Here is a 14390-nt window from a genome sequence, read left to right on the forward strand (position 1 = left end):
ACCATTATATTGACGCAACTATATTCTAAGCTAATTGCAGGAGCGGTTTGGCCATAGACCCTACAGGGACATTTCCCGGTGGCCCGATGCCTAGGAGGGCCACCCAAGCCCTCCTCATGGCCACTAGCTGGGTACATAAGGATCTGATTCTCTCCTACTCACCTGGCCAGTAGCCCTCCAGAAGTCAACTGTACTGACGTCCTCAGGACAGCTATACAGTTGAATACTGTGGCACAGGTGGCAGCATTTTGTGCTGCACTGTGGTATTTGGTTCAGCTAGGGAGGTATATTGCTCTGCCCTATCGTATTGCTGGCTCTCCTACTTCTGTTGTCCCTGCCTTAGGGTACTTCCACACTAGCGTTATTCTTTTCCGGTATTGACTTCCGTCACAGGGGCTCAATACCGGAAAGAAATGCTTCAGTTTTGTCCCAATGCATTCTGAATGGAGAGCATTTCGTTCAGTATGCATCAGGATGCCTTCAGTTCAGTCCCTTTACGGTGTTTGGCCGGAGAAAATACCGCAGCATGATGCCAAAATTCCAGAACACTTGCCGGAATGCCGGATCCGGCATTAATTCCCATTGAAATGTATTAATGCCGGATCCGGTACCCAGTGTTTCGGTAAACCGGATCCGGATTCCCGGTCTGCGCAAAATAAATAGCGGATACGTTTTTCCGGATGACACCGGAGAGACGGATCCGGAATTTCAATGCATTTGTCAGACGGATCCGCATCCGGATCCGTCTACAAATGATATCCGTTTGCATACAGATCCAGCAGGCAGTTCTGGCGACTGAACTGCCTGCCGGAATCCAACAACATAAGTGTGAAAGTACGCTTATGTTGCCTTGACACTGTTTTTTTCCAGGGACACTTTTAGTTCCCAGTCTGCCCCTGGCTAATAGCATTATGCCATTGAGCTAAAGCCTAAAACATCCTAGCTACAAAACAAAAGCTATTATAATAGCCATGTTCATATATCATTATGTTACATACTGTACCATAAAGAATGTACCAATACACTGTACTTGTCAGTTACCCTTCACGCTTATCAATGTGAATATTTCTACAACTATGCAGTCAATCAAAAAATTAACCAACTTTAGATTTGCAAGTGTTTTAATAACTGCAAAGTCGCCTCTCTGACTAGAGGGCATCCAGCGATGCTTTTCTGCAAGGGCGAGAGTCCTTCCTCCAAATCCAAACATTGACGAAAAGCCAAATCGCAGAAGCTTGTCATCAGTGCTGAAAGTACAGGCGTCAACCGGCTGGATGTTCCCTGTGATTTCAAGGCAAACATGTTAAAATTTAAACGTAAAAAATAAATAAATGTACATATCAATTTTGAACAACAAAACATATGGGAATAGAAGCAATCTGAAGCAATCAGACTACTGTAGAATGTAACCTTTAAAAGCAATGACTGCTAGAAAAATTGGGTGGAGGAGCACAGGTTATACCGTCTAGAACCTGTCATGAATGCACTTCTATTGAAGGAAAGAGACTAGAATTTGTCTCACATTTCTAAGGCCAGATTCACACCTAGTGTTTAAAGAGGACCTGTCCCCGCTCCTGACATGCCTATTTTAATAGCTTAATGCATTCCCCATGAAATAACAGTTCTGGAGCATCTATTCTTATGGCTGTATGTTGTGCCGTCCCTGTATTATTTCTACTAGAGTTCATGAATGAATTGCTAGCAGTCTGCAGTAAGGGTACAGAGGGGAGGTAACCAGTTGGAGGGGTGTACCTAGACAGTGTGAACATGGCAGCACTGATTGGATAGAATCAGTCTGTGCAGGGACACACCTCCAGCTGGTTACCTCCCCTCTGTACCCTTACTGCAGACTGCTAGCAGTGCATTTATAACTTCTAGTAGAAATAATACAGGGACGGCACAACATAGAGTCATAAAATTGTTATTACATGGGGAATGCAAGAAGCTATTAAAACAGGCATGTCAGAAAGAGGTGAAAGGTCCTCTTTAACCCTTAGGATATTGGAAGTTTTATTCGTTTTTGCGTTTTAAGTTTTTTCCCCTATTTTCCGTGAGCCATAACTTTTTTATATTTCAAGTCACATAGCCGTATGAGGGCTTTTATTGTTTGCTGGACAAGTTGTACTTTCTACTGCCACCATTAATTATGGCATAAAATGTAGTGGGAAGCGAGAAAAAAATTCCAAATGGGGTGGAATTGGAAAGAAAAAGCAATCCCACCACCGTTTTGCAGGTTTTGTTCCCACGGCGTTTTGTTTACGGCAAAACTGACCCATGTCCTTCATTCTCTGGGTCAGTACGATCACAACGATCCCCCCATATATATAAAAAAATTTATGTGTAAATAGTGTAAAAATAAATATAAACTTTGAGAAATTCTTTTTTTTTTTCTTACATCACCATATTCTGACCCCCACAACTTTTTTATACTTATGTCTACTGAGCTGTTTAGGGGCTCATTTTCTGCGGGACAATTCATAGTTTTTATTGATATCATTTGGAGTGTGCATGACTTTTGGATCACATTTTATTTCATTTTTTGGAGTAAGAAAAGCAATGATAAAATGGCAAATCGGCCATTTTGACCCTTTTTTCCATTACGCCATTCGCCGTATTGGATTTATTTATTTATTTTTTTATATTATTGGTGTTTTTGGTTGCGGTGATACCCAGGATGTTTATATTTATTGTTATTTATTTATTTTTTTTCTTATTATACGGAAAGGGGGGGTTGATTTAAACTTTTATATTTTTTTAGATTTTTTTTTACTTTATTTTAAAAAAATTTCATCATAATTTTAAGGCTCATAAATGATCTTATAAATTATGTTTTAGAATTTTTCATTTAGATCTATAAGCGATTTAAAAAATGATAATTTCTTGGCATTTTGCTCATTTCTTATGTTGGCCTGCCATCTGGTGACCAAAATAAGAATTGCACCATTAATGCTCTGAATTTCTTCGTAGAGATTCAGAGCATTCAGCGCATGTACTGAAGTCCCGATTAGCCGCACGGGGCTTCAGTACTAAACCTGGAAGCGTGAGCTTCGGGGTTTTTGCGCATTCAGGTGCTGTGATCTCACTTGATCACCGCATCTAAAGCATTTAATTACCGCGATCGGAATTATTGCCGTTTGCGGTAATTAGCCGCAGGTCTCTGCTGTTTGAAACAGAGACTTGCCGCGCGCGCGGGGGCGTCATGCTTGCACAGATGTTTTCACACGATTTGGTTGGATAAAGGATACCTTTTAAAAATGGAACAATTAGTGTACGCACTAATTGTCTAATGGATTTTTTTTCTGGTAAGTTATCCATAAACCAAATACAGTATATGCAAATATATTCCATGGAGATTAAAAAGGGGCCACAAAAAATGGGTACACCACACCGTGCGCTGTCGGCATCCATGTCTGTCTGTTCTGCGGACAAGAATAGGCATTTTGATAATGGGGTCCGTGGAAATTGTGGGATGCACACGGCCGGTATCCGTATTTTATGGATCCACAGTTTGTGGACCGCAAAACACATATGGTCGTGTGCTTGAGGCCTAGTACAAATAATTTTATGAATTTTTTGTAACATGGCTACTGAAGTATATAGTCTCTCATTGCACTGAGCCAAAGAATAATTCTTACCCATAATGATGTGTAATGCAGCGGTTACCGAGTGTCTGATACCATGAAGGGAATAAGCCAAAACATTGGTGGTGCCTAAAAAAACAATGCAAAGCTATTCATCTATACATGGAAATAAGAATGTGATACTCTGTACTGCAGCAGTTATGAGAATTCACCTACAGTCACTATAGTTCACCATAGTAGCTGCCAGATGTGCAAACATTCATTCAGTTGCCTTCCCACCAATCCCTTCTTATTAATGGAGTTCTCCAGGGCTTGAATATTGAAGACATATGCTTAGGCTAGGTTATCAATATCAGCTTGGTGGGGGTCCGACTTCCGACACCCCCACCAATCAGCTGGTAGAAGATGCTGCGGTGCACTGGACTGGCATAGAGTTCTTGTCAGAGATGGATGGAACGGATGGGAATTAAGAGATTTCACGGTATTTGGATCAGATCTTTAAATAGTGCCTATGTTTTGTTGTGCTTAGGGAAAGGCTCCTAGTATATTTATGGGCATAAGTAGTCTACACAGATGGGAGGAATGTGGCTTATATAGTCCAACCAGAGGGTCTAGAACAGGCAAAACCGTCTACTGTTATGTGCAGTGGGTGTGGATGTACTGTGTCAACCAACTGGTTTGACTTTTTGCTAATTCTAAGAGCTTTATCCTGGCAGTCCCCTGGTATTCACCCTTTAACCCCTATACAGGGATCTGGACTTCGCTGCAGGGGAACCACCAGGCCGCTACCTCCTGGAATAGTCCCGATGTGATTGACAGCTGACCCACAAAGGGCAGAGATACTGGTGCAAAGCACTGAGGGATCAGGCAAAACTCGTAGTCAATAACAGGCTGAAGTCCAAAAGTCAGGGCAGGCAACAAAGGGCCAGTACGGTGATCAGACACAGGCATCAGAAGGTTAAAGTCTGGGAATCAGGCAGAAGTTGGCACACATGTAAACAAGCAGATTATAGTACCTCTGCAGAATTTATTGCTCAGATGCATAATGAGAAAAATAGCACAGGGTATATAGCAGAAGCTTATTATCACATTAGAAGCAGCTGTACACAGAACCAATGGAGGATTTAATCCTTGCAATACTGCAGAATGAGGTAAGGTTTGAATCAGAATACATTTTCCCAATAGATACACAGAACATGGGTGCCCGGGCCCGCTGCAGAGGAGGGGCGCCAGGTCCGGAGCGCCAGACCTGTGACAAACCCAGCGCGTGTAGAGCTGCTATCGTGTCTGCCTAAAGTGAGTTGCAGCAGTAAAATCTACTTTATCAAAAAAGTATGCAGCAATCCCAAAAGTGCTTACTTACAAAAGAAAACGATTGTGAATTTGCCATCATTTTCTATGGTCGACTAGAGGTGTGAACTCACCTAGGATCCATGCGGAGGTTGGCTAATTCACACTGTCACCGTAGAGCCGGACATCGTTACTACACAACAAGCTTATTTACAATACATAATGCCTCCATCTTCATCCCCTCTATACATCATATATATGGCATTCGCTATCCACGGCCAGCTGTCCACCTATTTAGTAGATAGGCGCCATCCCTAAACTACCTTGTATGCTCACCTGCCTGATGCTCATTCTCTAGAGTCATCCACTTTCCTCTATATAGAGATATTGATTGCTTACAATGTGTGCCTGTCTGAGAATGAAAAGGCCGCCATTCACACTAGTGTATTGTCGGCCAAACTCACAGAGAATGGCGGGATCAGCTGACAGTCTAGAGCTTCCAACTCTCCCCCCAACGGATGATGTCGGGAAGAGAAGGAATGGGTCAAATTAATATTTTTGCCTGATCCTTTTGTTCTCCTGGGAAATAAGCCATCGCTAGCAGTGTCTACCAGCGGCATTCTCCCCTCTACCCCCTCCCCTTTGACAAAACATACACACTTAGCCGAACTGAACGTGGATGTGTACGTGAGAACCAGGAGGTCGCTGGGAGAGATAGCTGTCGGCTGAATGTGTATGGCCACCTAAAGTCTGTTCCTTAACGAATGCTCTAAAAAGAAGAACCCCAGAAGCCTAAGTTGTCAGGACAAACCCTATCCTATGAGAGAAACATAAAAACTGATATTTTATGATGACGCCATACAATCTGCAGCTAAATATACATAACCTAAATGGAAAGGCGCGTTACTCCAGCCGACGCATGAATGGTGTGCCATCAGACTGCACCTGACTTTTATATTAGATATGATTCAATTCAGGAAAATAAGTAGCTCAGACATCAAGCAAGGATGATGAATCCAGCCGAAAATTGCAAGACAGAAATAAAGAATGTCCTTGGATGAGAAAGCACTTTCTGCCCGACAATTAAGTTAATTAACCAGAGGACATGAATATTCATAAGGCTGTTAATGTCTCCCACACCAAGGAGATACAGACGTGGACAAAATTGTTGGTACCCTTTGGTCAATGAAAGAAAAAGTCACAATGGTCACAGAAATAACTTTAATCTGACAAAAGTAATAATAAATTAAAATTCTATAAATGTTAACCAATGAAAGTCAGACATTGTTTTTCAACCATGCTTCAACAGAATTATGTAAAAAAATAAACTCATGAAACAGGCATGGACAAAAATGATGGTACCCCTAACTTAATATTTTGTTGCGCAACCTTTTGAGGCAATCACTGCAATCAAACGCTTCCTGTAACTGTCAATGAGACATCTGCACCTCTCAGCAGGTATTTTGGCCCACTCCTCATGAGCAAACTGCTCCAGTTGTGTCCGGTTTGAAGGGTGCCTTTTCCAGACTGCATGTTTCAGCTCCTTCCAAAGATGCTCAATAGGATTGAGGTCAGGGCTCATAGAAGGCCACTTTAGAATAGTCCAATTTTTTCCTCTTAGCCATTCTTGGGTGTTTTTAGCGGTGTGTTTTGGGTCATTGTCCTGTTGCAAGACCCATGACCTGCGACTGAGACCAAGCTTTCTGACACTGGCTAGTACATTTCTCTCTAGAATTCCTTGATAGTCTTGAGATTTCATTGTACCCTGCACAGATTCAAGACACCCTGTGCCAGACGCAGCAAAGCAGCCCCAGAACATAACAGAGCCTCCTCCATGTTTCACAGTAGGGACAGTGTTCTTTTCTTGATATGCTTCATTTTTTCGTCTGTGAACATACAGCTGATGTGCCTTGGCAAAAACTTCGATTTTTGTCTCATCTGTCCACAGGACATTCTCCCAGAAGCTTTGTGGCTTGTCAACATGTAGTTTGGCATATTCCAGTCTTGCTTTTTTATGATTCGTTTTCAACAATGGTGTCCTCCTTGGTCGTCTCCCATGTAGTCCACTTTGGCTCAAACAACGACGGATGGTGCGATCTGACACTGATGTTCCTTGAGCATGAAGTTCACCTTGAATCTCTTTAGAAGTCTTTCTAGGCTCTTTTGTTACCATTCGGATTATCCGTCTCTTAGATTTGTCATCAATTTTCCTCCTGCGGCCACGTCCAGGGAGGTTGGCTACAGTCCCATGGATCTTAAACTTATGAATAATATGTGCAACTGTACTCACAGGAACATCTAGTTGCTTGGAGATGGTCTTATAGCCTTTACCTTTAACATGCTTGTCTATAATTTTCTTTCTGATCTCTTGAGACAGCTCTTTCCTTTGCTTCCTCTGGTCCATGTCGAGTGTGGTACACACCATATCACCAAACAACACAGTGATTACCTGGAGCCATATATATAGGCCCAATGGCTGATTACAAGGTTGTAGACACCTGTGATGCTAATTAGTGGACACACCTTGAATTAACATGTCCCTTTGGTCACATTATGTTCTGTGTTTTCTAGGGGTACCATCATTTTTGTCCATGCCTGTTTCATGAGTTTATTTTTTTACATAATTCTGTTGAAGCATGGTTGAAAAACAATGTCTGACTTTCATTGGTTAACATTTATAGAATTTTAATTTATTATTACTTTTGTCAGATTAAAGTTATTTCTGTGACCATTGTGACTTTTTCTTTCATTGACCAAAGGGTACCAACAATTTTATCCACGTCTGTAAATGTGATGTAATGAGCGGCCATTCAAGCATGTCGAAAATTTTCATGAAAAGCTAACCAACGCTTCAGTATTCATTCTAAGATAAAAAATAAAATAAAAAAGTTACATTTTGAAACTAATTATATAGCAAACTGCCCGCTTAGGCTGAGTTCACATCAGCGTTCAGCCTTTCGGTTCTCCTGTTCCGTTTAAGAGCAGGAGAACGGAAAGGACGGATTCGGCAATTAACTGAGCCGAACAGAGCCTACAGACCCTATAGACTATAATGGAGTCTGTTAGATTTCCGCTCAGAGTAAGATTTTTGAATCAGAGACAAAAGTCCTGCGCGCACAACTTTTGTCTCCGCTCCCAAATCATCTTCTGAGCGCAAACCTAACGGACCCCATTATAGTCTATGGGGTCCGTAGGCTCAGTTCGGCTCGGTTATGTGAAGCATCCGTCCTTTCCGTTCTAAATCGAGCAGGAAAACGGAAAGGCTGAGCGGTGATGTGAACGAAGCCTCAAGTTGTTGGAATCTATATAACATTTATGCAGATGATGAAGGATTGGTAAATAGATCAATTGAGGCAAACTGAGAAACAGAGACACACAGATACCACATTTTTGTTTTCCATACTTCTTTGTGCCTATTTGGCTACTTCTCTATGGATTGCACAGTAACACATGCCAATGGAAACAGCCAGTAGAGTGGCTCCAGGCCTTGCCATATGTTCCTGCATTAACACAGTCAGTGACTGCACAGTCCTTGCCTCACTATAGCAGCTTACTTGCCGCCATGGTCTTGAAGAAACATATAATTTTTTTTTGTGTTTTTCTAATAATATATCACACCTTTATTTTTACTTTTTTCATTTTCCCTTGTTAATCTATTTTACTTGATTGGCATTATTTGCCATTGCTTATGGTGTGCTAACATTATCTGCAGCATCGTACAAAGACTCATAGCAGTCCCTGTACCCACTGGGGCTCACAATTTAATTTCCGAGCCTAAGGGGCCACACGGTCAGGTTTCCTGATGTAGTTTTGGAATCCAAAATCAGGAGTGGATCATAAAAGGAGCAAAAGTATAAAGGACAGATATGACTTTTCCTCTTTTTTGAAACCACTCCTGGTTTTGGTTTACAAAACTGCATCAGGAAACCTGACGGTACGGTGATACCCTTAGACACAGGCTAGGGCCAATTAATCTATCTGTTTTTGGAACATGAAAAGAAACTGGAGCACCTGGTGGAAAACCATCCAACATAGAAACTCATCAACACCCCAGCGCTGCAAGGCAAACAGTACTTGGGCAGCATGGTGACTCAGTGGTTAGCACTGGTTCCTTGCAGCGCTGGGGTCATGGGTTTAATTCCAACCAAGGACAACATTTGCATGGAGTTTGTATGTTCTCCCCGTGTTTGCGTGGGTTTTCTCCTGGTACTCTTCCCAAAGACATATTGATAGGGAGCTTAGATTGTGAGCCCCATTGTGCACAGCTTGATGCTAATGTCTGTAAAGCGCAGCAGAATATAGTAGTGCTATATAAATGCGTAAAATAAATAACCACCAATCAACTATACAAATGATATGCGTAACACACAACAGCTACTGTGCACGACTTTGAAACTGTAAGGGACTTTTTTCTTTTGAAAAACAAGTGTTTAAAAATATGGCTATGAACTTTGTTGAACCATGGTGCACTACTGTTCTCAGAAATGGCACTGTGCCGATCTATTAGCAGGTACAATCATTTCCCATCAGCTCATATCTACCATTATAAAGAATAAAGGTTTTCACAGGCAATAACGCCTGTACAAGCGTCACGGATGCCTGTACAGGCAATTTTACTCTTTACAAAACGTCTCATGCTTATTTCTACACCGGAGATTTCCTTTGGTCTGGAAAGCTGTATCAGCACAGCCTGTGTAGTCTGTTCAGTCCCTGACATCCGCATTATTAATCCTGCAGACAGCAGGAACTGAGCAGAGATGCGCTGATAAAGCGATTCAGATCAACGTGGGAGTCCAGCATTGACTAAAGCCGGCTGTAACGGCCGGCATCAAAGTTAACTCCGATGCCAGTTGTCTAACTCCCTAGATGCCGCAGTCAACTGCGACTGCGTCATCTAGGCAGTTGGAGGGAGAGGGCTTCTTCTGCTACTATCGTCCATGGCAGCCAGGGGCCTAACAAAGGCCCCCAGGACTGACATGACTGTATGCCTTTTAGGACTTCTGCACATGAACGTTTTTTTTTCTATTTACATTCCACTTTTTGCGTTCCGTATACGGACTGTATACGGAACCATTCATTTCAAAGGATCTGCAAAAAAAAAAAAAATGGAAGGTACTCCATATGCCTTCCGTTTCCGTATTTCCGTTAAAACATAGAACATGTCCCATTATTGTCCGCATAACGGACAAGGATAGTACTGTTCTATTAGGGGCCAGATAATTTGTTCCGCAAAAAACGACAATGCACACGGATGTCCTCCGTATTTTTTGCGGACCCCAAAATACCGAAAAAGCCATACTGTTGTGTGAAGGAGGCCTTAGGCTGTACAGCAGACACAGCCTAATAATGTACTGGTTTACAAGGTATACTAGTGCATTATAAAAAATTAAAAAATATCCCCTAGTAACCCAGCCTACGACCGCCTAAATAAATTGAGACCCCTTATTTCCCTCCTTACAGATTTCTTCTAAAAATTATATACCCCTAAAAAAAATCTATCCGTCGATGGACCCCTTTTAAGTTTTAAAGGTCGCACGTCAGTTTATCCCCTCCAAGCGTGCCAGATATGGGGTAAAATTCTATAAGGTGTGCGAGAGCACAACCGGCTACACCTGTGGTCTGTCTGTATATGAGGGCAGAGACTCCCAACTTAACCCCCCCAGGCGGCCCCGAAAAAATTGGGACATCGGGAAAATTGTGTGGGTTATATTGGCGCCATTCCTACACAAAGGGTACCATGTGTACACCGATAATTTTTATAGCAGAATACCCCTTTTTAAATCCTTCTATGCTGCAAACACAGGGGCTTGTGGGACAGTCCAGAAAAAAAGAGTGGGATACACACAACCGCTGGTGTCCAAGCGTTTGGAGAAAGGAGCATCCTTCGCCCTTGCAAGTGACCAGCTGCTTGCAGTGAAGTGGAAGGACAGGAAAGATGTCTACATGCTGACCACCGTGGATGCAGACACCATAGTAGCAGTTAGGGAGAGGGGGGTTACTGCTGACAAGCACAAACCGGTCTGTGTGACAGACTACAATAAATTTATAGGAGGTGTAGACTTCTCCGACCAGGCGCTTCAACCCTACCTGGTGAAGTGAAAAAACAGGGCCTGGTATAAAAAGGTAGCAATGTACCTCATTCAGATTGATACCTATAATAGTTTTGTTTTATTTAAAAAGGCCCAAGGAACCCTCAACTTTCTTGAGTTCCAGGAGAAGGTGGTTGAAAGTCTCCTGTTGGAGTCCCCTGCACCTGGGCAAGCATTTGAATCTGAGGACGTTCGAAGGCTTTCAGAACGCCACTTCCCTCACCCCGTCCCTGCCACTACCAGCAAGACATATCCTCAGAAACGATGCCGGGTGTGTACCAAAATTCCAATCTGAAAGTACAGGCCGTGCCACCGGCCGGGGCCAGCCTTGGAAATCACTCTTTTGGAAACAAACTTCAGTAGAATTCTGCATGTTATCAATAGCGGAGAGAACCCCTGAAGCCCGCCAAGCAAGTGTTCAACTGCCGTATCTCGAACCACTCCATTAGCTGAGCTATCCTTAGCCGCAAGGAGGACTTATAAAGAATATCCATATAACAAGGTAAAAACATCTGAACCCTTATCCACCCCAATTATTCTCCTTTCACTAAATTTATATATGTGCGCGGTGCCCCCATACCCAATTTAAATAAAACCATATTTACTCATTATTTCATTCTACAATAATTTTGCACTCGGCATGCTTACTACACCACTAAATGCATGCTTTAAGGGATCTAGTTTTTAAAATGGGGTCATTTATAAGTGTTTTCTATCATTTTGCAGCTCAACGCCAGTACATGTGTGCAATGGGGCCTGAACCATTTTCAGTTTATTATTTGAAAGACCCCAGGTGCTACTTTATGTTTGGGCCCTGCGGTGTGTAAAGACATAAGATTAGGGCCACAAAGGGGGTATTTCTGAAGACAGGAGAAATGGAGTGATACATTTTGGGGTGTACTTCATCATTTTCATGTGCTCTGTAGAAAAAAAAATCTGTCTTTAAATTGACACTTTTGTGTAAAAAATTAAAAATATATTTTTTTGTCTGCTTAGCATTAATTTCTACAAAAAACTAGGGGGTCTAAAAGCTCACTACACCTAAGATGAATACCTTTAGGGGGTCTAGTTTTCGAAATGGGGCCATTTATGGGGGTTTTCTATTGTTTTGGCATCTCAACGCAGTTACAAGTGTGCAATGGGGCCTAAAACATTTTCAAGCAAATTTTGTGTTCTGAAAGCCTTTATGTTTGTGCCCTGCCGTTTGTCAAGACATAAGATTAGGGCCACAATCCTAAATTAAAACGAAATAATAAAAGTTTTTTGTAAATGCAGTCAAAATAAAGTAAAGATGTGGAAATATATTTCTGATAAAAATATTGAATAGTATTTATGTATGTATGTGAAATATTGCAGTTGAAAATAGGAAAATATGCAAATTTTTTCAAATTTTCAGAGACTTTCCATTTCTTTTTGTAAAGATAAGCATATTATCGTACCACGTAAGTACAGTACAATATGTGACAAGAAAACAATGTCAGAATTATTTTGATGTGCAAAACCCTTATGAAGCTATTCTCTGCTAAAGTGACACGTCAGGTTTCCAAAATCTGGCTTGGTCATTACGGCCCAAACAGGCTTGGTCACTAAGGGGGAGCCTAGAAGAGTGCCTTAAAGGGGTTCTCTGGGAATTAAGAAAATGAAAACACTTAAATATTACTTTATTATAAATATATTCCAAAATACATTTCATTAGGTATGATGGCTCATTTTGTCTGGGAAGCAATCATTAGGAGAAATAAAATGGCCGCCGCCCTATTAGTACACAAAAAACCTGTCACACAGGAGGACATGTTACTTCACAACACTAAGGCCTTTTTTTTTTAAGGTCCGCAAAAACGGGGTCCGTAGGTCCGTGATCCGTGTCAGTTTTTTCCCTATTATACCATCGGAGTCCCTATTATACCATCGGATCTGAGTCTTCTCCAATCCGATGGTATATTTTACGTCACCATGGGAACGCCTCTATGTTAGAATATACTGTCGGATATGAGTTCGATCGTGAAACTCAGATCCGACAGTATATTCTAACACAGAGGCGTTCCCATGGTGATGGGGACGCTTCAAGTTAGAATATACTAAGAACTGTGTACATAACTGCCCCCTGCTGCTTGGCAGCACCCGATCTCTTACAGGGGGCTGTGATCAGCACAATTAACCTCTCAGGTGCCGCACCTGAGGGGGTTTAATTGTGCGTATTATAGTCCCTTGCAAAAGATCAGGGGCTGCCAGGCAGCAGGGGGCAGACCCCCCTCCCTCCCCAGTTTTAATTTCATTGGTGGCCAGTGTGCGGCCCCCCCGGCCTCCCCTTCCTCTATTGTATTAATTTCATTGGTGGCCAGTGTGCGGCCCCCCCCGGCCCACCCTCCCTCCCTCTATTGTATTAATTTCATTGGTGGACAGTGTGCGGACCCCCCCCCATCCCCCCTCTATTGTATTAGTTTCATTGGTGGCCAGTGTGCGGCCTCCCCCCCTCGATCATTGGTGGCAGCAGAGAGTTACGATCGGAGTCCCAGGTCAATCGCTGGGGCTCCGATCGGTAACCATGGCAACCAGGACGCTACTGCAGTCCTGGTTGCCATGGTTACTTAGCAATATTAGAAGCATCATACTTGCTCCTCCTACTGGTAAGTGACAGGTCTGTGCGGCGCATTGCTTAATGATCTGTCACTTACCAGTAGGAGGAGGGCCCAGCCGGTTGCCGGAAGTGCCCGCCGGATCCGTAACACCGCTGATCAGTCTTCAAAATGCGTTCAGTGTTACTATGGCAGCCAGGACGCTATTAAAGTCCTGGTTGCCATAGTAGTAGTGGGGAGCAGTATACTTACCGCCCGTGCGGCTCCCGGAGCGCTCCAGAATGACGTCAGAGTGCCCCATGCACATGGATGACGTGATCCATGCGATCACGTCATCCATGCGCGTGGGGCGCCCTGACGTCACTCTGAAGCGCCCCGGGAGCCGCACGGACGGTAAGTATACTGCTCCCCCGCTTCCCACTACACTTTACCCCATGGCAAACAGGACTTTAGCGTCCTGGCAGCCATGGTAACCATTCAGAAAAAGCTAAACGTCGGATCCGGTAATGCGCCGAAACAACGTTTAGCTTAAGGCCGGATCCGGATTAAAGCCTTTCAATGGGCATTAATTCCGGATCCGGCCTTGCGGCAAGTGTTCAGGATTTTTGGCCGGAGCAAAAAGCGCAGCATGCTGCGGTATTTTCTCCGGCCAAAAAACGTTCAGGTCCTGAACTGAAGACATCCTGATGCATCCTGAACGGATTTCTCTCCATTCAGAATGCATTGGGATAATCCTGATAAGGATTTTTCCGGCATAGAGCCCCGAAGATGGAACTCTATGCCGGAAAAGAAATACGCAAGTGTGAAAGAGCCCTAAGGTATTGCCATGCCCGTAAGAACCGGTTCTATAAAAA

At 43.0% G+C, this 14390-nt stretch overlaps 1 protein-coding gene across 1 annotated transcript in view; it reads right to left on the reverse strand.

Annotated features, from left to right (window-relative positions):
- Positions 1-14390, reverse strand: part of CERKL (ceramide kinase like) — a 160097-nt gene that overhangs the window by 11336 nt on the left and 134371 nt on the right. Inside the window, exons 6-7 of the mRNA XM_044302594.1 lie at positions 3636-3710; positions 1104-1281 (exon numbers count right to left, since the gene is read on the reverse strand). Coding sequence (XP_044158529.1) covers positions 1104-1281; positions 3636-3710 — 253 coding nt within the window. The remainder of the gene's footprint in view (positions 1-1103; positions 1282-3635; positions 3711-14390) is intronic.

This window comes from Bufo gargarizans, chromosome 8 (genome assembly GCF_014858855.1).
Source record: "Bufo gargarizans isolate SCDJY-AF-19 chromosome 8, ASM1485885v1, whole genome shotgun sequence".
Lineage (NCBI taxonomy): Eukaryota > Metazoa > Chordata > Amphibia > Anura > Bufonidae > Bufo > Bufo gargarizans.